Source organism: Aphelocoma coerulescens, chromosome 6 (assembly GCF_041296385.1).
Source record: "Aphelocoma coerulescens isolate FSJ_1873_10779 chromosome 6, UR_Acoe_1.0, whole genome shotgun sequence".
Lineage (NCBI taxonomy): Eukaryota > Metazoa > Chordata > Aves > Passeriformes > Corvidae > Aphelocoma > Aphelocoma coerulescens.
The window spans coordinates 26,866,217-26,891,812 of record NC_091020.1 but is presented as its reverse complement, the minus strand read 5'-3'; the positions used below and the strand labels follow the sequence as shown (position 1 = coordinate 26,891,812).

General features: G+C 43.8%; 1 protein-coding gene across 2 annotated transcripts in view; it reads right to left on the bottom strand.

Moving 5' to 3' along the window:
* Positions 1-25,596, bottom strand: part of MXI1 (MAX interactor 1, dimerization protein) — a 56,899-nt gene that overhangs the window by 12,732 nt on the left and 18,571 nt on the right. For both annotated transcript variants that reach the window (XM_069019989.1, XM_069019991.1), the window contains exon 3: positions 16,976-17,005. In XM_069019989.1, the coding sequence (XP_068876090.1) occupies positions 16,976-17,005 (30 nt within the window). The remainder of the gene's footprint in view (positions 1-16,975; positions 17,006-25,596) is intronic.

The window sequence follows — 25,596 nt, the reverse complement described above, 5'->3', positions numbered from 1 at the left end:
GGCACACAAACCCTTCTCCCCATCTGCAACAGAAGCTGCAAGCCTTAAGGTAAGCATAAAGCAAGGGTTTTACCTGAAAATGTACTGCCCACACTCTCCACTGTACACTTTGAAGGAGGCTGTCTACAAACCCCGCCCTGACTGTCCCTGAGCCCTGTGTGGTCTTGCACTGCAGCGTGAGCATATGGCCAAGTGCACCTTACAGACACACAGAAATTACTTCTACTCCCAGCTCTTCTAGATGGGGAGACTCATCACTGATGTCAACTTTGGAAGAGCTTCAGGTTCTTGGCAAACAGAAGCTGCAAGACCAACAAACCTTGTGCCAAGTGATGTGTTGCCACCACTGGTCCATTCCAATGTGGATCTTTCTGGCCTACTACTGCAGCAGTCTGGAGAAAGCCAGGCTGCCTCCACATCACACAGCTGTCAAAATCTCTGCGTTTCCTGGGATCCTTCTGTGTATAAAGCTGAGTATTGCTGAGAGGGCTCTCCTAATTATGTTACAATTTTGAAGGCAAATTAATTACTTCAAGGTTTTCAAAAATCAAAAAGCCAAAGAGAGGGATGGAGGGAGGGGAAACCAGGCAGCCTCTAATCCTTTGGTGAAATATGGGGGATCTGGCTGAAAGATTTGGATTTCCTGCAGGACAGGTGTCTCCTGGGATGCAGTCTGGAGTGGTAACTGACAGTTTTAGCTGTATCTGTGGCTGTATATGTGGCTGATCAGCCTGTCCACACTGTGCAGATGTTAAGTGCAAATCACATTGTTCAGTGGGTGCAGGGTGGCCTACATACAGTTTGAGTTACATGGACACATGAGAGAGCATCCACTTCCACGATTCAAAGTCACAGCACTGTAGACACAGCTGTGAACAGGACACTTCTGAAAACTTGGCAGTCCCACCCTCATCTCAGAGGGCACTTCATGGAGCAGGATTGCTCTCATCTCACACCAAGTCTATCACCTTCCTGTTCACTCTGTTCTCCGATAGCACTGTTTGCTCTGCTCTGCCATCCTTCAGCCTGTCTAGGCTTTGTTTCTGTCCTCTCCTCTGATGGTCTCCTGGACTGGAAGCTCTTTGGAACAAGTATACAGTTGCCAAATGCACAGACATTGGAAGAGGTTCCTGTGACTGCACTCAGAATTCCGAAATCAAGCAGATCCCAAATAATGATACTAAAGCAACACTAGGATTCTGAAGCTGAAGTGATGTATTTGGAACTAATTTTATTCACAGCATAACTTCTGGGCCTTTGGATCCTATTTGTTGCACATCTTGAGGTTTTCTGCTTTCAACTAGATGGCTAGAAGACAGAAGCTTCATTTAAACGAATTAAAAAGTTATTTAAATAAAGAGACTATCTGTAATCTCATGACTTCCAAAACTAGGAAAGACAATGTCAAAAATTTTTGAATACTGGTGCTCACAGTAATAAAAATTATGCCATTTTGGAAGGTGCCTCCTCCAGAGTGAACTCACAGTTGTTCGGTAACATGACTGCTCATCCTTTGATCTTCAAAGGCACCGATGAGACAGGGCTGCTTCAACTCAGCAGAAAAAGATCAAATGCAACAGCCTGGGCTTCACAATGAGAAGGTGATGAGAGCAGCATAGGTGGCCATCTGCCCAGCAGAGGAATGGAGTCAATCAATGCCTGGCATTTTCTCTCACTCCTTCATTTTCATACAGATCTAGCACCGACCTCAGTGCTCGTCTGCCATTTTCTCTTCCCTCCTCCCAGCTCATCTATGCCATTCCTCAGAAGCAATATTAAAAGATGTCAAATAGCAACAGATGCTCTGGAGCAGATTTCCCCCTGAACTTAAATAGTGAGGATCTCCTATTATTGATCTTGGTCATTAGTCAGAAAGTATTTTAATCCCTGGTGAATATAATTAACTCCATTTTACTGTAGCACAAAAGACAATGCTACCAGCTAAACCCCTTTTAGGCTGAGCTGTGCTCACAACAACATGCTAAATCCTACAGCCACCACAGGCCACAAATTCTCTGCATCACATTCTCCTTCTGACTTAAAAACACAGCCCAGGTGCCGCAGGTACAGCCACATGTAGGTATCTCCTGCACAAGATCATTTACCAGCAACTTTTCAGTTGTGCTGCCAACCATGCTGGTATTGCAATTTCCTGCCCTGGCTGTAAGATACGGCTACACTCCTGCATTTGACTATCAGGGAACATGCAAAGTAAGCTGTAAACATCAACATGCAGCCTAGGCTGGTTAATTACAAAGCCCAGTCTAATAAAAACTCCATCTTTGTTAAAAGGTGGTTAAAAATAGACCTGCTCTTTAAATAGCCAGCGGTGTCCTGTGCCCTGGTTCTCACTAATACCACTGTAATTATCCTTCTAGGGATACACAGTGTGCTCACAGCCGCCAAGTCAGTGCAGCGTCCTCCTGCATGCTGCCAACATGCCTGCAAAGCAGCTGTGCCATTCATCAGAAACCTGCCTCCTTGCAGAGGAGGCACTAACCTGCTTTGCTGCGACCTACAGATTTTCAGCTTTACTGCTAGAATTAGGCCACCAGCAAAGATAGCCAAGATTTTCCAAACTCTCCAGCTATTCTTGATTATTCTGTTCAGAGGTTTCCTGGCTAAGCACCATGCCTTTGAAATGATGAGGTATTTTGGGCTCCTGCAAGGCTTCTGCAGTCAGACACTGAGAAGCAGGGATGCTCTCATTCCATAATCCTTAATGGCCTCTAGAACTGCCAGGCAATGGGAAAGTACTTCAGCTCAGACCTACTGCCACCAGGTCCTTCCAGCCTCTCCGGAAGAAATCGAAGATGGTGCACACCAGAAAACAGATCAATTAGCAAGGATCTGCAGAGACCCTTGAAGGGCCCATGCCTGCACTTGAGCCTGGCAGAACCTGAGGTAGCAGACAGCTTCCCAGCAGGCGGCTGGAGAGTAGCCAGGGACTGGTCTGCCTACAGTGGAAAAGCTACCCCTGGTCCACAGGGTGTCATAACAATAAAAGCACATACAAACAGCCTCTGTATCTTTGCAATACTACTGAAAGAGACCTTGGACTTTGGTGCCTTCCAAATACAGTCAGGTTTCAAACTTGTACTTTCATTAAGCAGCTTAAAAAAGCAAGCATTTGCTTTGTAAGACAGACATCTGTACATCACTGAAAGACTAAAGAATGCTACTAACTTGTTATTTGGGAAAACATATTTCCTGTTTTTAAAATCCTGAGTGGGAAATTTCTCAATATCAAGGAGAGATTCTGATCTGGTACTAGAAGTTATTTTTGTCATTAACATAATTTTTTAAATTACTCAGGTAAGTTATAGTTCCTAAGAATTTTTCCATCCCATACATCTGTTTTTCTGAAGCTCACCTCATGGAAGAAAATTCCTAACAAAAATATATTCTAAGAATGTGACCATTTGGCATACTTGTTTACACAAAATCTTTTATGCCAAATGGAAAGCATGTGCTCTTCATCTAATATCTCTTCACACTGTCAGAAATATTTAAGGAGTCATCAAATATCTACTGCACCTTTCAGGTATAGAGGGCATACATCTGGAACAAAGGAAGCAGTGCATGTAATTTCACCTTGTAAAATAATTTTAAATTTAACCTCAAACTTCCCAAGGAAAATGAATTACCAGCGAAGGTCACTCTTAGATGTATGTTCGGAAAAAAAGCACTACGAAGAAGAACTTAAGAGATCCTAGCAGGATTTTTCCTACTGGATATGGATTTTTGCACAGAAAAACCAGCAATACTGTATTTCAAGAGGCTAGGAGTAAGCCAACATTAAGTGACAAATGGTTTTAACTCAAGTTACCTACACATATTACTCAGGAGGGGAGCCTGAACAGAGCATAGATCCCAGCACACTGACAGCAGGTCCTGTGAGCCATGTCCTGATCTCACACATACAGAGGTACCACGAAAAGAAAGTATTTTCGAAAGGAGGCACCAGAGAGTGTGAAAACACACCTTGCCTCTGTTTAGCTGGTATGATGTGCTAATACAAACTCTTTCTCAATACAGTTCTTCCAAATAGGAGCCGAGTTTATTGCCTAGAAAATTAAAACAATATAAACTTCAGGGGGGAAAAAACAACACAAACCCCCTGCCTTGCCCTTTCCCTTTAACTTGGCACCTTCCTTATATTTTCTTTCTCTCCTGTGGGAGTGTGTGAAAGCCAAGAGACGTAAGACAGCTCAAACCTCAAACAAGGAAAAAGCATGGAGCTGGCTACTTGGAAATAATTTCCCTGAGCTGGAAGCAAGACAAAATGTATCTGTAACACATGAAAATTGCTCCATTTCTTTCAGCTCCACTACAAAACTTCTAGTGTTTTCAACAGGGCTCAAAAAATCATTACATTAAGCACAGTACACTCTACCTAGTGAGCTTTTGATCAGCTGAGGAAGACCATTATGACCCTGAAGACCCTGTCTGGGTCTTCAATGCCACAAACGGATACAAATTTGATTCCCCCAAACCAAGAACAGCTGTAGTTGAGTAAACTAACATTTGTAGGCGGATTAGCTGCCTTACGCTTGCTGACCCTGTATTCTCCCAGTAGGAAAAGGGTTAGGACCCCACTTGGAACAAACCAGGCACAGAAAGGTTCATGGCTTGTTTTGGAGAGAAAAATAATTTAAAAAGACAAAGAGAGGGGAGCTGGAACACCTACTCCTCTGGTTTGGTGGAAACTGGTTTCCATTTGCTCAGCTGTCAGAGCACTATTAAGAAAATAACCACATGACCTTACAGAAATACCTGCAGCAGCACCACTTTATAATCACAGTCACACCCTCCTTCCTTGTGTTTTTGTAGTGCTTATGTCACTCTCAGGAACTCATGAATTTAGGCAAGATTCACTACTGCTTCACCATCAGATATTTTCTGTGTTGCATCCCATCCTGGGATGACTCCTTGTTGGTTTCAAAGAACACTACTGTCAAAAATCATAGCTAAAAAACAACCAAAAAGGTGATTTTCTCCAAAGACAATTCACCTAGAGAGAGTTTGTGGTGGATTTCCTCAGCATGGGAGCCAAACTGCAAACCAGAAGGACGAAGTTTTTGACTTTCCTAGTGCTGTGCTATCCAGGAGCTGGAAGAGCTTGCAGGCACTTACAGGAAGAGCAAAGCAGTAAACTGGAGACAACATTTCCACAAACAGGAAAAGGTTATGCAGCAGGCAAGACCTTTAAGTGAGAATCAGGAGACCTGTCCATAGGCAGTTTGCATGACCCCAGTAAATCCCTCGAGGAACTGAAGCACGCACCACTCATCCACAAAATGGAGCTAATCCTAATTCCTTCATGGAGTACTGCACAGCTATATCTGCTCTTGGTTTCCAGGCGCTCATGTAGCTTAGCAATGACAAAGGTGTGGGAAGAGCCAGGAGATTAGGATTCTTTGGAAAGCCAATTAATCCAGCTTTCTCTGGTAGTTAATAAGGCTCAGAGTACAACATGGCCACATTTCCCAAAATGGATCAGTAACTCCTCATTGCTCTGTATATGCAGCAAAAATCTACCCGAGGTCTTCTCTTACCTCTGTCCCAAGAAATTCTCAAGACAGAATTTCAAAAGGAGTTTAGTCATAATCAGGAAGATAAGATGAAGGCTGTATTGTTGACACTGCAATCAAGCAGTCATAAAACTTTTTATTTCTTTAAAATCTTTAGTTTCTGATGTCCTACTGTTAATCCCATGTGGCCAAAAGATGATGGCTTAGGTCCCATAAAAAAAACATACACCACAGTACCTCAGATATCACATGACTTAAAAAACCCAAATAAACACCTACATAAGATGCTTCTTTTTCTTTCTGTTTTTAAAATACATAGGTTACATTGGCTTATACACTGGTTCTATGTGGGGGTGTCATGGTTTAACATAGCTTGAGTTTTAGTTAAGGAGGGCTCCACTTGACTCTGGGTGCTGGGATGCCCCGAGTATCACCAGAATTGCAGGGAAGATTACAAGAGTTGGCAAGATTAATCACATTTTTCACTTTAAATAACAGAACAATTTTTAAAAAAAAGCTCCTTTGAAATGAAAAAATAAAAAGTCCTTTAAGAATCTTATGCAATTTGCTTTCCCTGGATGGCTGAGGGAAAGCACAAGCCAGCGCTGTGCACAGACCTGGGAGCCCAACCCCTGCTGTGTACCACATCTTTCCACTCTGACTGCTGCTGATCATTACAGTGTGCCCAACACACAGTCCAAATCCCTTCCCATTCCACTCTTTCCCCACCACACGTACTCTTCTCAGAGATCTTTCCAACACACAACTCGAAGACACTCATGACTCCAGAGAGCCTTCACACATTTTCCTGAAGGATATGACACTGGATACAAGATTTTGCTTCTCCTCTCCTTTTGCAATCCCTTCACTGAAACGTATCCCCATATGTGCTTTTCCAGGGAACACCAAGCCTGTAAGCTGCTTTTCCAAGCCAAGAAAAGTTTAAAAGAGGTCACACCACAGAGAACAGGCTCTGCGCAGTACCTGAGGGTCACATTACGTAGAATATCCATGGGAGACGAAGTGTTCCCATATAGTTTCCCGCCTTTTTTGGCATCAAAGTTGCTCTTTAGGTTAGGTGAAGTGGGAAACGCATGCATTGGAAAAACAAAAGATCAGTGGTTTTTTCCCCCACATTTGCCTATCTCAGCCAGAACTCCTCAGCATACTCTGAGGGTCTAACAGAGTGATTGTTGCTATGAAAGTTGACTGCTATATTCAGCCTTTGGGACTCTCCCCTTCACACTCACAGAGGCACTCAGTTTTGGAAGACTTTTTTTCTTCCCTAGAACAATGCTGAAATAATTTTCTTCTTAGTCAGACGTTAGACAAAACTTTCTAGCAGTAACCACAGTTAATCAGGGCAATAGGCTGCACTGCTTCCCTGTGCAATCCTGCTGTCAAATGCTTTTAAGGCCATGCTAGATTGGCACCTGCCAGAAAAGCTTTTGATTGAGCTTATTCTCCCTTGGGAGGGGTCCAAACGAGCACTACAGGCCCTTCTCAGCCCCATCTCTGATAGCTTCATAAAAATTTAGAACCACAGAAATGTGAAGAACAGAGTTTCTTGCTCTCCTTTAGGTACAGGGCCTGAGCCAGCCGCAGGGGCAGTGTGCCAAATCTGTGGAAACCTCTCTGAAGTTTGACCTGGGTGACAGAGCAGAAGATCTGCTCCAGAGTGGCAGTTGCAGCTGGCAAAGGGCATTAATGCCATGCGTGTGGGAGCAGGCGGGCAAAGTAAAAGGGAGGATTTTGAGGCATCTGCAAGGCACTGTTTCCATTAGCAGAATGAGACAGCTCCCTGCAGTGCACATTGGCAAGGAAAGGACAGGAGCAAAGCAAACAACAGGAGGGGTTGCAGGGAGGAGGAACCCTCCCACCCCAATCTGCTGAAACCAGTTACACCCCAGCAAGCCTCACTGTGTGCCATTACACAGCTGCAAACTTGGAAAAGGGCAGACAGCTCTGAGGAGCGCCAGGATCCACTCTATGAGAAACACTGGAAACAAACACAGATCAAAGGGAAACACCAAGCTGTATACACAGCTGGGGCTGTCTTCCCCTGTTAAAAAGAGAAGGGCACGTAGATTTTAACTGCAAGCTCTTTGTGTGTGCTTGCACGTAACTGTGCATCTGGGCAAACACGCGTACTCGCCCCACACTTGGCCTCCTGACATTACCGGAGTGTAGCTAATGAATGGTATTTTCTGAGCTGTATGGAAGATCCCCACACAGCTGGGCAAAATCTGACTGGGCAACCCACAACTCAAGCCACCCCAGGGAACAAGGCCAAATAGGTGGAAGTAAAAGACATGGGAGATACAAAGCAACCTCTGTTTTAGCCTCTGATGTCTACAATAAACCTGCTGCACTGCTCCTCCTTTTCGAATGACTCATTTGAACAATTTCACTGAGTTCCAGAAGCAGCAGAACAATTCCCATCTAAGGGGTGGGCTTTGGCCACGTGGAATTAGAATGAATTACCCCAACTGTTCAGCAGGTTGCGTCTTGAAATAGCATTGTAAAGTTTCTCCTGAGAGGAAAATGTGGAGGACACATTGCCCAGAACTTCCTGGGAGAGCCAAAGGAATCCCTCCTGTACAATCCAGCTCTGAGAGGACAGTGGAGAGGAACACACCGCAGTAGCCCATGGAAATGCTGGCAGCTTCCTGCTGTCACTTCCTGTAACACTCTTGGCTGACCAGGCTCTTCTTCAAGGCTAGTGACAGTCACAGTGGGCTCCTCAGGGCTGATCTCACCTCTGAACCTTCCTGTTCTGTTCCTTTTCTTTCCTGGGATGCTCACAGGGAGATCTACCCGTACACAAATAAGCAGCAAAATCAAGTCTGGCATCAACTGCCTTTCCACATATCCCTCCTGATGGTTGTATGGCTTTGCTAGCCTTCACCCACGTGGAAGGGTCCTTCCTTACCCTTTTACTACAAACACACTTAATCATGAGAAGAGCACTGTCTATCAAATGCCCTCCTTTTGTTTTTGCATTATTTGCTGTCCTGGACAGTAAGGAACCCTTGGCACTGCTCCCCAAATGACTCGGCATAACTACAGCACTGTAGAGACAACTAGAGAGGAGCACCAACTGCCCATGTGAAGGAGAAAGTATTCATCCGAGAGTCCTTAAGAGCTGTGCTTCTAAATGATTCAGATGCTTTTAGATATTCCACCCTGGCTCAGCAACCAGACAACTCAGAGACAGCAGCCTGCACTTGACTCTGTAAGCATGACTAAATTTTGTGCAGCTGTTTACTACCTACCACGATAAAAACCACACCCTTACCATAGGAACTGCTATCAGCCCAGACCATGTGTGAAGCCACTGATACCATGCACGGAGTCTGCTTCTATGAAAGTAACACTGCATTTCAAACTCACATCCTGTTTCCACGGGTGGCTTCATGAATAAGCTTTTCTGTACCAATCCTCCTTCTTTCCCTTAGCCCCTCCTGTGCAGAAACCCTTGTACAGACAGTTACAAGATCACTCTGGAACTGCTACATCCCCTTTCCTGCCTCACCTTTTGTGAGCTGAACGTGCTCATTTGCAAAATCTTCCATTCACAGCAATCTGTTCTTCAGTCTGAGTCTTATAAGGTACTCAACTCCCGGGGGAAAAAAAAAAAAAAAGAGAAAAAAGCATCCATCCTTTGCAAAAGCTTTTCATTTTTCCTTAAATAAGTCATGTTGCTTTATGAATGTACTCTCAAAGGTAAATAATTAACAGGCAAGAGGGACAAAATCTTATTACACAGCTAATGGGAAGTGATGCTCAGGCAGCAATGTACCCATAAAGTGTAGCTTCAAAAGACAGCCCCTAGGCTTTCTTAGCGGAACATGGGGCTGAAAACCTGACTCATGCAAGGATTCCTCTGCATTCCTCCAGACTCAGACAAATCCAAAACCTTTACATGAGATTCAGCCTGCCTCTAACAGACTCAAGTCTCTTTCACCTCTGAAAAACAGGATACTCCAATTTTGCACAGGTACTGTAAGGAACAACCACAAAGAGCACTAGGCAGACATGATCTGTGTTTCCACACAAACTCCTGAGGACAGAAGGAAAGCTGGTAGATTACACCATCTACTGCTATGTTCTGCCATGGTCCTGACTTAGCCCTGTCCATGTTATCCACTGGTTTCATGTGAAGAGAATTCCTGGCCCTTGGTTGCACATTGCCTATTTAATTGTTTTATGGTTTTCTCATGCACTGTTTGGGAGGAAACCTGTGAGGTCTGTTTGCCCACAGCTATGCAAACTACTCAGGGTGACCAGCATCATTTGCAGCCAGGTAAGAACCACAGCAATTGCAAGACGAAGCCCTTCTCTCCTTTCCCAGACAAGGTTGTGAACACCTGTCACACACTTGCATTTACCATCACAGCACCCAAAACTAGGAGTTAGACCATACTCCCATGGCAGCAAATGTGCCTCCACTTCGTGTCCCTTTTCTCTTTTCTGATGGGAGAAGGTGTCATGCAGCACCTCCTGGCCCTGGCCAACACTGAGGGGACAGAAGGACACTGAGAGGGACGCAAGGACTGAGCATGAAGTTTTGAAGGAAGGTGGGATAGGGGAAATTTGTGTGAAGGAGAGAAAAGGCAAGCAACTGGCTGGAGATGTGGATCAACAAAGCAAAGGACTAGGTCGATGCAAACTTCTCCCTGCTCCTCTTCTTCATCCAGGCACTGGATCTATGCATGTTTCTGCTTCTCATCTGGCAGAGGTCACACCAGGAGGCACCTGGGGGCATCTCACTCTTCCCATCCTCCCTTGGAATATAAGGTTAGAGGTTCTCAAAGTTGTGATACTTTGGTAAAAATGGGCCACCATACAGAAAAGAGAATGAGAGGTTCTTTCCTTCATTTCCTATCCCACTTCCTTTGGTTATTACAAGTCTGCATGATTGCTAGATTGCTACATGTACTAAATGTAGATCAACACATGCAACTCCAACTTCTGCCTCAAGAGTACAAGGTCCTGAAACTTGTCGTTAACAGGTGATCTTTCTCAAAATTATATTCATATTACCTCATCTTCCCCACAGCAAAAATTCCCAACTGGCTTTTAGCTAGCAATGCTTTTAGGCCCACGAGCAATGTTAGTCACTTGAGCAAGAGAAGTTGTTGCATCAGGATTTCTGGCTCTCAGCACCTCAAAAAGCACCCTGGAAAAAAAAACAAACCAACAACAAAACAAACCTGCAAAGTCTCCAGAGATCCATTTAGAAGAGAGATGGTAAGTACAGAGCCATGACATGACTGAAAATGGAGCCAGGAATGCTGAATGCCTGACTTCCTACCAGGGGCCAGAGGTCCAAGCTTACTGATTACAGAAGGCATTTACCCAGTCTTTATAATTTTTTGAGGACACCCATAAATATACAGAACTGGAGAGGGTTCAGCCTGAAAGAAAATTGTAGCAATGCACCCAAGTAGAAATCAGAGGATGCAAGTTTGGGAAGAGTTTCAGGAACCAGAGCTGGCAATGATGCACTCCCAATCAGACTGGTGACCTCTGATTTGGTGCAGAGACCTGACTGCAGATAATGTTTCTCTCAAAGATGGGAGTTTCCTCACAAGTCTCCCTTCTGGGAGGCAGGACGATGAAAGGATTCTCAGCATCAGACCATTATGACAAGGCCAAGCAGATTGTGCTGACAGCTCTTTCTACACCATGGGAGAAAAACACATCAGAAAGTGCCCCTAAACATGTCGTAGTTGAGAAGGGCTTTGTGATAAATATCTGTTTCTGAAAAATGGCTTGTAACAGTGATTTTATTGTGCAACATTTTTGAAACAAAAACATTTTTCTTTGTGACAGTTTATCCAAAATAGTAGTATTGTTCTTTTTCCTCTTCCTTTTACAACAGCTATTGGATTCCTAAGGGAGATGCAGAGATCTGGGAGCAGAAAGAAAGAGAGGAATGCATACATTCTTCACTGCACTGCTTTGAATAAAAAAATAGATCATATTGAAACTAGAAATTCCTATATGAGCAGTACTAAAGGACTTGCAATAAAATGTGGATCATTTTGTTTCCTTCAAATCTTGGCATGGAGACTAACTGTCCCTTTGCAGCAGCTGTACTCAAGAGTTCAGAATGTTCAGCAGCCCAGCCAATGTGAAACAAAGCCTTTGCAGACTTTCAGTTGTAAGTGAATCAAAACACTGCTTCTGCCCAAGGAGGCACTTCGCATGAGCAAGTGTGGTGGTCAGCCAGAGATCGGTCCCAGTGTTACACCAGTGACTGGTGAGTTCTCAGAGCAATGCAAAGAAATAGCAAAAGGCAAACTGACACTAAATAACACTGGCTGAGCCTGAATGTATACAGAAAGAAAAACTCTCTGACAGCCTGACTCCAAAAAGCACCAGCTTCACCCTCTTCAGGTTAAGCAAAAACATGAACAGCACTGTAATAAGTTATCCAGATCTCCTAAAACAGAGGAACATGCTGCAGCTCTGTTGAAAATTGTTAGTCTCAGCTGAAAACAGGAAAATTTCAGCTGAAAACTGTAATCTGTCATCCAAACAACAGGGCAGAAGACAGCTAACTACCTCCAGCTCTTGTTCCACACTGGCCTTGGAGACAGGAGGGTTTAGCTACAGTTCCCACAAGGAGCAAGTTGGATCAGTGCATGCTCTGACCTTTGGATGTGTCAAAGAAAGATGCATGCTCAGCTGTGCTGGACACAGTTTGACTGCTGCAGGGAACATCACAGGTTCCAAGTTTTATTAATGAGGAAAACAATATGTACTGTCAACGTTTGCTACATGAAGTTAGCATGAAAACAAAGCCCACTCCAGAGAACAAATGAAATTTACTGCATCAGTTTCTTGTTCCAGCTCTCCTGATAAATAGCACCGAACTCAACACCACATTGATTAGTTGGTTCAAGACAAACACTGATCGGATTGCCTTGGCAAGTATATATAGCACTACAAAAGCACAATCATCCTTGTCTATTCAAAGTAGCAAGGATTCACTATACTTTCATTTCCCTTCCCTCTATCTTTCCCAGCCTAGACAGCTTGTCTGCACTGTTTAAAAGCCCTATATTAAATGCTTTTCCTAAGACACACTCAAAGCCCTTGTTCTAAAGAAACAGAACCAAGGAGTGCAAATGCTGCACAGCCTCAGAAGGCCCCCATGTTTCAGTGCAAGCTGACCCAGGTCATGGGTCTCGCCTTGACATTCAGTAGGGTTTTTCCTTTATCTTATCCACTACCTCAGATACGCAACCAAACACAACAGTCAGCTCTGGGTGAGAAACCGCCTTGGAGAGCCACTCTGCAATAAATAGTCTCTCACGTCAAAGAAAGAATGGGTGAGGAGACACTGAAGATGGGGGATTCTGGTAAGAGTCAGGCTAAAAACCACAGTACTCGATCCTTGCTGTGTGTTTGTCTTCTTTGCTTCTGATCATCTCAAAAGATATCAGAGAGAAAGGATGTTACACCACTTCACTCCGTGCTTTTACATGAAACAAACTTTTAGCAACTTGGTTTAGAAGTTTGTCTCCTTTAGACTTCTTCTTTTCTCTTTCTAAATGACGTACTTTTGCAGAGCCACAAATTCTGCAAGATCTTCAGAGATCCTGAGGTCTCCTTCCTTTCCAGGATCTATCTTTTGTTTGAACTGAATTACTGTTACCGTAAGAAAAATATGCCCAAATAACTCATTCTTTACCCAATTACTCAGCCTTGTTTTCCTTCCTTCTGCTGTATTGCAAAGCAATTATCATAAAAACCTAATAGAACAATGTATGATATACAAAAAAATGCTGGTGGTGTTTTCAGCTTTTATTTTTTACATCTTCAATAGCACTACAAAACTCTTTTTTTCTTCCATCAGAAGATGTAAGTTTTCTGACAGACACCACCACTGTGTTGGTCTACCAGAACTGCCACTTCACAGAGCAGCAGGAAGCCACCTCAGAGCTGTGTGTCTTCCCTTAATACCACACTGACCACATCCTCCCAACACTGGCATGTGTCTAAAATGTTCACAGACAACAGCTAGCACCACTATGTGTATAACACACAACATTTAACTTCAGCCTGAATTTCATTTGTTATCCTTTTCGAGAAAATATTACACTTGCAAAGTTAACCTTTAGTCACACACTTTATCTTGGTTTTTTTTTTCAGAAAATGATCAAGTGTTGCTTACACATTAGGCTTTTTGGTAGGCGTGTTAAAGGACTAAAGAGTATCATTTTAGTTACGTATTGCAGCTGATGAGAAGAATGCTGGTTTCTTGTTTAAATGCAAGCTATGACTCATCCTGAGGAGAGATAAACTGAAACACATACCCATTAAATAAAAAGCACAAACAATTTTTCAGTGTGAGGATTAATGGCAGATAATAACTATAAATTAACTTTAATCTTTTATAACAAACAAAGTCCCTTATATAAATTTCACTGCAATATTTTCAAATAAAAAAAACCCAAATCAAAGCCAAAAGAGGAGTCATTTAAATATTACAGCTAATGTTTGGTACCAAATCAAATGGATCCTCAGCAGAACCAGTGGAGTGTTCTGGAGCGAAATGTTTTCAAGCAGTAGAACTTAAAGCATGGCTTGAATACCTTAAAATACATTTTTAGTTATTTTTTTACATTAAAGGGGTACACATTAAAACATCATCAGCTCTGCAATATTGAGTCAAAGTTAAATCACATATTCAAAAAGAAGAGCATTTTGTTTTACTAATATTCTCTTGCTACTGCTTGAAAGAAACTCTGCGTAATTGTTGAATCAGTTAAACCAAAATTTAACTGAACATAAGACTGCTGTTCACAGACAAGAAGGGAAAAAACCAGAGTTAGAGACCTAATAGTGGACAATTTTGAAAATTACAGTGTGTGTCAATAATGGAGATAACAGTGAGATTCAGAAGGAATAATCTCAAATAATAGGGAAAATGAGCACCTGTCAGCCACAAAGCCATTAGTATCAGGGCTTTTATATTTGTAACAGTTAAGTCTGGAGATACTGACAAACTTAACAACACAGCAAATTAAACATGGTGCTGGGGAACACAGGAAGCAATCCCCCTCACTCAGAAAACACACTGTGGAGTTTGAAAATAAATGCTTCCAATATGAAACTTGCTGCCCAAATCATTGGTAATGAACACTGCAAACACAGCAAAGACACCACAGTGTCTAGCTGGGTTTGCAGATGTGGTTAGCTGTGGATCAAGCCATAGCATCTGCATCAAGGGACAGACAATCCCAAACCAGGAACATCAGACTTCGGACCAAAGTTCCCAGGTACAGGAGTCTGCCTGTACAGAGAACCCAATGTGATCCAACGCATGCCCTTCCCAGCAGGATGAAAACCAAAGGCTTGTAAAACCATGTCTGAGACAGACCTGGAATACAGTGCTCTGGAATGGGAAGCCCTGAAGGAAAGACCTTGCTGACAAGGCTGATGGCTAGGAATCTTCAGCCTAGAGCAGGTGGGGACTAAGTAGAATAACTGAGACCGAAGGAGAGGGAGATATTACACCAACAGAAAATGGAAAGACAAATTCTGCAGCAGTCAAACACCTTGTCAACATTCAGGAAAAGGTGACATAAGGGAAGCTCAGGTAATAACACTCTTCTCATGACTAACACTTCTTGACATGCTAGTCAATCCTTATGGTACTCCCACCTCAGATAATATTACTGTCCTCAGTTAAAGACAGGGAATCAAGGCAGAAACTTCCTCAACTCACACAGACAGCTGGTACCCAGTACATCCCAACCCCAGCAGTCCATACGAGTCCTTAGCTGGACAATAAGTATGTAACACTGGCTGCTAAGATCTCACCCACGTGGAGTTTGAAGTTTTGCTGCCTGCCCTCAGGCTAGAAGATGATGATCACATATCCATGAAAACCTGGCCAATGTGATAGGACCAGGCTGGTACAGGGAAAGATGGAGACAGCTCTGCTCTAAAGCTATACTGAGTGCCAGCAGCATTTGCAGTAACAATTAGATATGCAAATACTCACATTGAAGATTAGTGACAATTTACTGTTGTCATGGAGAAAAAAGCACCTTCAGTTCTGGGTCAGACCCAAGGACTGCATTTTCTTTCCCTCACTAGTAAATAGAACTGGAGAGATCACTGGAAAACCCAGGAGCCAACACTCCTCAACACAGTTCTACCTGGGACCAGAGAGGCTAAAGCTCAGGGAGCAACATAACCCAAATAAAAAACCCTCCCTGCATCAACCCAGAGAAACAAGACCATGGCAACTCTGTAGATATTCAAAAATACCAGGAGGTAGAAGCATAGGCTGGAAGAAAACACCCACACCATGCAAAGGCCAAGCTGCTTCCCAGCACTGCTAGGGGGAGGCAGATGTGGGGGAAACTGAGGGCAACACAATTCATGAGGTACTCAGCTCCAACTCCCTTGAAGCTGCATGGAGAGATCTTGTCTGAACAAAAATACAAACTTGGCTCAAAGCCTCTGTGTGACTTTGGCCATCCTCACAGTCCTCCCATCCCTTGTTAAACAACGGCTGCTAAGAGAGAAGAGGAGGCAATCAGCCTATTTAGACTCAGCTTTCCTTCCCACCCTGGGGGTTTCTTCATAAGAGCAGCTGGCCAGAGCACCGCCTTTGTTAGAGCAGCCACAAAAAACACACCCACCCTCGGTCCCCCTAAAATCCCACAGAAGAGCCAAGATAAGTTTATAATGGAAACCCTGACACAACCTTAACCGTAGCATCCTGAATGGAAGGCGATAATCTGATCTGTGTGTGAACTAGCTCCCCTTGTCTCAATGGTATTTATCTTACTTTTAACTCCTGTTACAAAAGGGTTGAGTCATATAGCAGAGCCAGCCAAGTAACAAAACTGCAGGGCTTGCTAAAACGTCAGATTCAAGGATAAACAGGCACAATCCTAGAACAGGTTAGAAGAATCTCCACAGGAGCGCTGGTAGCCAGACCTCGGAGCCTCTGGACAATGGTATTTTCTTCTGTTCTACAGAGATTATTACAGCCCAATGCAGGGGTGGGGGGAGAAGGTGCAGAGCACGGGGCTCTGCCCTTCGGTTCATGGTAACACATAGTACCCAGTGCCCAAGAAACCTGATCCCGTAGCAACCTCATGTATGGAAAGTGCCCCAATCAGATTTCACTGTGTCAGGAGAAGAACAGTATTTACTCTGCATACAAATTAGTCACAAAACTGGGTCACTTCTTGCCTTTTCAGAGAGAGAGAAAAAAAACCCAACCAAAAACAAAGCTTCTTTTTCAGATCGTTTTGTGTCTTCCCCCCAACTTTTAAAACTACGTGATGCAGTGTGGTCACTCACAGCTGTCTAAGCTGATGAAACAGCACCTGCATGGATAAGGGCAAAGCACATTACACTCACCAGGCTTGCATTTCTTAGAATTCAGCTCATTAGCTACTTACCGGTTTTTTTCTAGTTCGTTGTGCGTAGACCTGGAAGATAAAAAAAAATTTGGATTAGCCACCTTTGACCTCTGAGCACTGAAGTTCAACTGCTGTAAGCTGCTGCATCCCCAGTGGCACATCACAGTGGAAAGCCAACCAGCTACATACATTAAAATCTATAATCTCATCCTCCTTGCTGACAAGAAGTTCCCTCCCTCCAGTGCAAAAGCTGGTACCCTTACTGCTACAGAAAATGTTCCCTAGAGACTTAAATGCACACAAAATCCCAAAGAGAGGTGATGATTAGAACAGGGGACCAGAGTCTGTCACTTCCAGATTCCTTCTGGCTCTGCCACCAACTCCGTACAGGACTGAAGTTATGTTTCTTTGTGCTTTAGTTTCTTCATTCACCCTCTAAAAATATTGGTATCATCTGCTAACACAGGAGCTTGTGGAGCATTAGTTTGTGCACATCAAATACATGAGAACCTTCCAGCAGAACTGGCTCTGTAGAGACAGCCCCAGGAGCCCTTTAGCCATCACATGCCAGACTCAGCCAACTTAGCAGAAGCAGACATGGCCAGCACTTGGGCACAAAATGGGATAGCCAGTACTGCCATGTTTGCAAACATCAGTGACTGCATAGAACATTTAGGAAGTCTGGAAACCCCTTGGGGATGGGAACAGCACCGCCACAACACCAGCATGCAGTGAAGTGACCCACAAAGTGGTACTGTGACACTCAACAAAGGAGGGGGCTTTGTTTTTATACCTGCCTGCCATGCCAAGCACACTGCCAGCATTCTTTAATTTAGAGCTTTGCAGCCTGAAAATGAAACCAACTAGAAACAAAAGGGAAACAGGCAAGTTCATTCTCCTTGCCTCTGTGATGACAGAATGAGTGGCAAAAAAAAGTTTAAATCCATTCAGGATTTCTAATCTAACCCAGGTAAGGTTGTTGAGGATTATTTAAAAGGATAGCCATTTGTCCAACATTTCTCTTTAACAGAAGGTCACCTTAAAATAAGAGTAAAAAGAACCCAAGAGCTTAATAAAAAGGATCTATTTTCTCTAATTTGGCATCACATTTCTTCCGGAGCTCTGAGAAGATTATCCTCTATCCCCCATCTGGAGAATCCCACAGAGAATTCTACAATTAGGGAACTGAATGGAGGATGTGCTCCAAGGGAAACCCTGTCATAATTAAATGCTTCTCCAAAAAAAGGAAGAAGGAGTGCCTAACAGGTGTTAGAACCTCATTGAAAATGACGAATAAACCATGGATGTCTGCAAAAAAACCAAGGTAAATGAGTCTTAGCTGATCATGGCTGAGAGCAGAGGAAAAACAAAATGTTACCATATACCTGTGCAAGCCACCCTGCTCAGCAGGACATGGGATACCCTAAAGGCAAGGCACACTATAGTCAAACTCTTCATGCTGAGGAAACTCCCAAATTCCCTCCCAAAAGTAGTGGATGTCTTCATTCTGGTTCCCAGGAATCAGAAACATGAACATAATATTTAGTCCAGAAAACCTCCCAGATCAAACCCACATGCTCCCAGAGTCTAAACTAGCAAAATCCATTTGTCCAGGCAACTTGGATCCAAATTAACCCATCAAGACTGAGCTGAGGCCCTTTAAAACCACCACCTGTATGTAGTTTGAAATATGCTTATTGTTCTTATTTACTGTATGTTCCTGCAGGAGACTGTGCACTCTTCTTGGCTATGACATTAGCAGTTAGAAGGCCAAAGATATTCAATGGCTTGAATTCCTATATTATATCTAGCCAATTACCAAGGCCAGCACCGAAAGAACAAAGTTTGGCCCACTGCTGTGAACAAAATTAAAACAGCAGGTTCTCCTTACTCCTCTCACACAGGAGACTCTTTATTACCTATCTGCCTTCTGATGAACAAGACAAGTGAGAGAGGTCACAGGCTTTTCACCAAGTCAGGAAATATATGCTGTGGCTTTTAACCACGTCTGTGGCAAAGAAAAAAAGCAACCCCCCAACACCTTCCCACTGAAGCTGAATGCAAATGAAAGAATTTCAGCAGCATTGAATGAATCCTACAAGAAGGCTTCTTCTCTTACCTGCCTATGTTTTGCTTAGCCTCACTGGGACCATGTGGAAAAGTTTTAATTTTTTATTTCACCTGAATTTAGGAAAAAAGTCCAGCACCACTCCCCACTATCACCATTCACTAACTCATATTTTCTGTGACAGTTTCCTTTTGCTTGGACAACACATAAAGGGAAAAAACCCTCTCTCTTCTGTTCATAATTCAATTCATTTTCTATAGCTCCTAATCTAAAGATTAGTTTCTACCCCTCATTTTTGGGCTGCACATGTTACTAAGACTTACTTCGAGTTAAACAAGGACAATGCTGTCAGTGAAGTGGAAAAAAGTGGAGGAACCTCTACTGATATGATTCAGAAAAAGAAGTCTTTTAAATAGGTACAAAAACAAATGTAACTGGATCACTTCAGCTGAGCTGCTCTTATCAACTGAGAACTCAGAGACTATCAGCAGACTGAAATCAAGGCCTCATCCTTGTGCACCATCACCAGCTTTTTGATGGGTACAGGATGAACACCACAGCTGTAAACTATTGCCAAAACTCAGGGAACACTCTGGGTTTACAACAGCAAGTAACCAGTGTGCTCAGTGAGAGGCTGCTGTGCTGCTGCTGCAGACTGTCAGCCACAGCCTGTGTCACCCAGTGAAACAAGGACACTGCTGTCAAGCATGGACCACAAACCAGGGGAATTCACATCCCTGCTGTCAGATGGACAAGGCAAGCAGAACCTGCAAAGCTGAAACCAGAGCCAGGCAGGTATGGACATGTTCAGAGGGGAAAACAAAAGCCCAAGCACATGCACTGGCACTGCTCAAAACATCAGCTGCAATTTAAAAGTAGCTCAAGCACAAATTGTCTGCAGGGTCCTCATTTAAAAGTCAGGTTTCTATAGCAGTCAGTTCTTTAACAATCAGTTTAAAACACCCAAACTGATAACTACTCCTAAAAATTGAAGAAATGTTATTAATGAGGAGGATCCTGCTCACTACATTTTGAAAACAGCTTGGAAAAAGATCAAGAATGAATTTTAGAAGCTTAACATAAAGGAGCCAAGAAACAACAAAAATAGCAGAGCAGTCCCTGTCAAGATTTTAAGCAATGAAAAGTTGGAAGAGGACAAACATAAGTTTATCCCAATTTACCCCAGATACCTGAAACTGCATACAAAATAGGAAGAAGGAGGGAAGCAGCAATTTTCAGTCATTCTAATTTAAGGTCAGGTGCAACAACTTTTTGTGCCAGTTACAGTGATTCTGCCTGCAACCTTGCTATCCAACACAGTAACAAGGGGTTGCTGAAACATTAAAGTATGTTGAAGTCCTCCAGCAAAAGAGCATCTGCAAGTAATTTGCCATTTTACCCCATTTTCCTTATTTAAATAAAATCTCTCCTACCATGGCAGAGGCAGCCAAATTTCATCTAAGCACAGGTCAGGCACCACAACTAACTTCATCAGAGAAGAACAAGCTCTAAAGAGCACTGAATTCATTTGTCATTGGAGTTTTTACTGTAATTAAAATCACAAAGCTGCCACATAACATTAAACACAGCTGACCTTTCTGGCTATACACATTTATTATTGATAAATGGGCCAATACATGCACTTGCAGAATATCTGCATTTTGGTTTGGGTTCTCAGTGAGACAACTATTTTCTATTGGGAAAAACACAGCAGTCGAGAGCCCTTGTCCTATGCAATACACAGATGGCACTTAGACCCAAGGATCCTGTCACCTCTCTTGAACCTGATCACCTTCCTGCCTGTATTTGGCATCAGCTCCTGGCTCCAGAGGAGTCCAGGACTCCAAGAGCTCCATCTCTACCACAACAGATATACTATTGTCTCAGGAGGTGCTGCTGGCCATAAGTATGTCCTTAATGCCTACACAGACCCAGCGCTTCTCCAAATTCTCTCACCCCACTCAGCTTTATCAAGAGTTTAATATGGAAATAAATATCCCACCGTCTTGTGAAAATTAGGATACAGTTACCTGAATCATGTTTAGCAAAACAAGAGCATCCATCTGCAGACCAGGTCATCTGCTTTCTGTCTTACTCCAGTCAGGTTCAGCTACTTCTCCTGCTTATGCACCATCACACCACATAAGCACAGGAGCTCACTCTTCATTTTATAGATCCTTCCCACCTTCTGGATCTGCTGACACCCATTCACTGGGCCACTAAATTCCCCTGCAGGAAATGCCTTCTTCCATTCCCCAAGCCAAGAACAACCAACCCTTCTGAAACCTGTGAACTACATTACTGCTCTCTTTTATGCAAGTTCTTCCTCAAAAATGACAAAACAAAATCATGGAAAAGAAGGGCGATCAACAGCTTTTTTAGCTTTTAAATCCATCTGTGTCCACAAAACAGAACTTACTGGCTGAAGGATGTTCAGCCCCAGTGTTTTGCCAGGGTTTCAAGTGGATCAGGTAGTCGATGAAGCCAATGCAGAAGCCAGCCTGGGAAGCCCAACTTCACCAGTAGCAGCATGTGAGGCTTCCAGCCCAATGGCAAGACAAATGATGGCTGCACAAGAGTTAACTCTTACTACCCAGATAGAGCTGCTCAAGGGCTGTTTTTAAGGGAGATGTGAGCCCACTTTACCCCTAAAAGGGCCAGAAGTCTGGCCCTCAGAGAGCTGCAGCGGAGCCTTGGGAACATAGCAACTTATGGTACTCAACACTGCCATGAGCTCCTACAGTGAGGAGGAGCAGGATGCAGCTGAACAGAAGATGGCACAGCCGGAGCAGGAGTCCTTCTGCTGCCATCCTTATGCCCTTTCCAAGTAGCAGCCTCAAGTCTAACAAGAGCATCACCTCAGTCTTGCATATCAGCAAATCTAACAAAACATTTCCTTCCAAGAAATACCAGAGAAAAAAATTATCTTAAGCCATTACTACCTCATGATCCCCTACACTGTCTGGCCTTGAGGTCCAGACCAAATTCTTCTCCACAAGGAGCTGAGGTGAGGGGACAGAACAGACTGTTTCACCTTCTCACTGACGTCAATAGAGATGCACCAGATTAACCTGGCCCCAACTCTGGCTAGTTTTTCTGTCGCTCTTAGATGGACACGGTATCAGATTCCTCCTAAGGCTCTGATCAAAGCTGTTTTCCCAGGATCAAGCCAGGCTCTTTCCAAAGTTCACATTCTCCGTCTCCAACAGAGAAGGCAACGCAGCCGTACTAGCATCTGCTCATGTTTGTACATCTTTGGAAAAGGAGAAATGGCCCCACAGTCTGTTTTCAGCTCAAAGAGCGGAAGAGAGCTCTTCCACGTGGTTCACAACTGTAGAAAGTCATCTACATCTGGGTTTCTACACAGTATTGTGAAAGTCTCCTGCAAGACTCAGTCAAAACAACTTTTAAAAGTATATTGCATACGTCAATAAGTAAATATATTTAAAGTCACCTACAGTATTTACACAGCCCCTCTCAATTTGGTACCTGCTCCCCATAATCATTATTTCTGTTTGCAGCATTTCAAAATTAGCTCTTCCATAATACTTTTTATGCAGGAGGACAATACCAATACACAGAAATTATAAAGAATTTCCCCACAGTCACACAAGAAACCTGTGGCAGAGAACAGGGTACTCAATTTGGGTTCCCTGAACCCCAGGATAAGGTGGCTGTTCTCAGGCATCCCAGAGAGAGCTAACAAGAACACTCATGCCATCTGATTCTTGGGTCAAATACCTCTAAAAAGTCATGTAATTATTGTGAAGTGTAAGTGGGAAAGTGAGAAAAAAGCCCACAACCAGCAAAAACCCAAACCTAAACCGGCCTTGATGTTTTGCCCACTGTCTGCCAAGTGGGCTAACCCAACTCTGAAACACCACTGCACAAAGTGCCAGAGAATAATCAAAAATGGGTGCCAAAAACAAAGCAATATTAATTTACTGATAAAACTCAACCAACAGAAGTATCATACATAACCCTCAGCTGGGGAAGCAACGCTGTTCTGTTGGTGCATGTTCTGCTTTTTCAGCACACGGGAGAAAAGAGTAGCAAGACAGCTCCTCCTTGCTGAGCACCACGAGTTTATCCCAGCTCCAGAGCTGAGCTTCCCCAAACTAGACTAACATCCTAATAAGCAGCACAAGGTGGCACTCTGCAGGGAAAGGTTTTCCAAGCCTGGCGAAATAACAGCAGGAATATTGTTTGCATTCAGTGCTGCAGTCTGGGGCCAGCAAAGAAGTCCCCAGCTGGCTTCCCCCCCCACTGTGCAGGCTGGGAGCAAGTGTGCTGGTGTGGGCTCTCTCCTGCACCACCTGAGACCCTACATGCTCATCCCAGCCGCAAGTGCTAGGGGAAAACTGTCCTCATGCAGGGCCCTGCCCGGCCAAGAGGAACTCGGTTTGCTGAACAAGCAGCTATTCAATATTTTGTTTTCTCCTCATTGTTCAATGCATGGCCTCAAGCCAAGCCCTGCTCTGAATACAGAACTGGTGCTTTCCTTACAGGCTTTTTGACAGGCTCACCAAGAGCAGTGGCTGGGCAGTTCACAAGCACATTTATTGTCAAGCATCCTCACTTTCAAACTGGAAGCTAAGAAACAGAGAAATCAGAATTGCATCTTCATGTCCTCTGAACAGCTCTGTGAAGACCCCCAAGGACCTGGTTTTCTGGGCCACTTTACATGTTCTAAGCTCAAGTCCTGCTGGTGCCCCGTGTGGCTGTGCACCACCAGCATTTCCGCAGCCCAGATACCAGGTTCTTATCTGGGAAAAAATCAGTGTGAGGAATAGACAGTTTGGGGTCTCCCATAACAAGCTGGCCTGAAAGGGACTTGCTGGCTGGACAGTGGGCAGCTGACAGCAGCCAAGAGTGAAGCAAGTTCTCCAATGTGGTATTCATTGCTCCATTTGTCTGCCTTCTAACTTCTGCCACAAGTGAGGTAAAGTCCTACAGAAACCACTTCCTTCTCTTCACAGCACACAGTTAATCACGTCAAAAAGGGCTGGTACACACAGATCAGAGACAAAAGCTGATGTATGTTCACTTGGTGAAGTACCTTAGCCATTTCAGTAGAGAAACCCTTAGTCCATCTCCCTTGGACACGCAGCAGACGATATCTTCTGTAACAATTTAGGACTTGGACAATTCAGGTAGATTCTCACATGTCAGGAAAAAGTGTATTTTTTGCCTTCACCAAGGCAAGATTGGTGTCTGTGATCCATGATGCAAGGGAGTTTGAACTTCTTGTAAACAGATTCCTGCCTTTTTTTTTAATACAATGACAAAACCATGTATTTCATGATCTGGTGAAGAAAAATGTCACCATGGCACCTCCAAGCTCTCCCATGAACAAGGAAGAGCATGACAAAGAATGAGGACAGAAGAATATGAACACTTTTCTATGTGGTCCCTGTCCTTCTGACTTCCAGCAGGATATGTGACTCTCACTACATGGTCAGGCACTTGGCCCCTTCCAAGGCCACTTCAGAACCAGTATTCCAGTTGCTGGTACCTGCATTGCAGTGGTTCACAGGAAAAGAATAAAGACACAGGAGGCAATTTTCAAATCTACCTAGAAAACTTGGGATCTTAAGTTTCATCTTTTTTCAAGCAGTTACAAGCTCCAAAACATCTATACTGCTTCCAGAAACCAGGAAAAGTGTGTGCATTACCCCAACGTACAGATGGTGGGAACCATATAATGTGCAGATGGTAGGACCCATGTAGGCCATCTGACGTGCCCAGATCGTGCAGCCTTTCAGCAGCAGACTCAGGAAATGATCCAAGGGCCCAGCATGCCAGCCCCTTGCCCTATACCATGCTTCTTCCCACACATAACATTACCCTTTTGAGGAAGATGGTCATTTCCAGAAATAGCCTAGGCAGTGTCCTCTGCAGTGCAGCAGTCTGCTTGGGGAACATGTACTTCTCTGCAAACACTCATCTTCTGCCCTCAAGAAACTGCCTTCAGATGCACCAGGGAAAATGAGGCTTTTTGAGTAAACACCACCTGACTGAACTGCACTTTGTTTGAAAAGAAACTGATGGCATTTGTATGGCTGGGGGCCAGGCCAGACTTCCTTCACTTCTATTTAGACTTGTTAGTTATCTCTCATGTTACAACTATACTGCTGCAATACTGTGCCTAGAGATGAAGGCAGAGGGAAATACACTTGAAAACAGGAAAATACATTAATGTTATTGTTAGCTACACATTGTACTAGGGAAACTGAGGCATAAAGACTCCACAGGCTGTAAGAAAATTAGGAAGAGAACCCAGATGTCCTTATGTCTGGGATTGTATTCTGTCAACAGGGACACACTCATCCAGCATTTGGGAGATCCACGGAAAAGAAAGGCTGAGAAAAATGAAGAGCTTCGATTTCTTCTGTTCCTACAGTTCTGGCTCACAAGCAGCAACAGCTAACATGAAGGCTGCAAGGTGGCTACCTCCCACAGCTCCCAGATGGCCAGGCTGCTTGTGAAGCAGTTCATGACCTGCTGCACTTTGTAGCCTCACTGTTCAAGGCAAACTAGAACCGGTGCCATGTTACCTTACCATGCCTGTACACTGCTTTAGTGGTGCCCA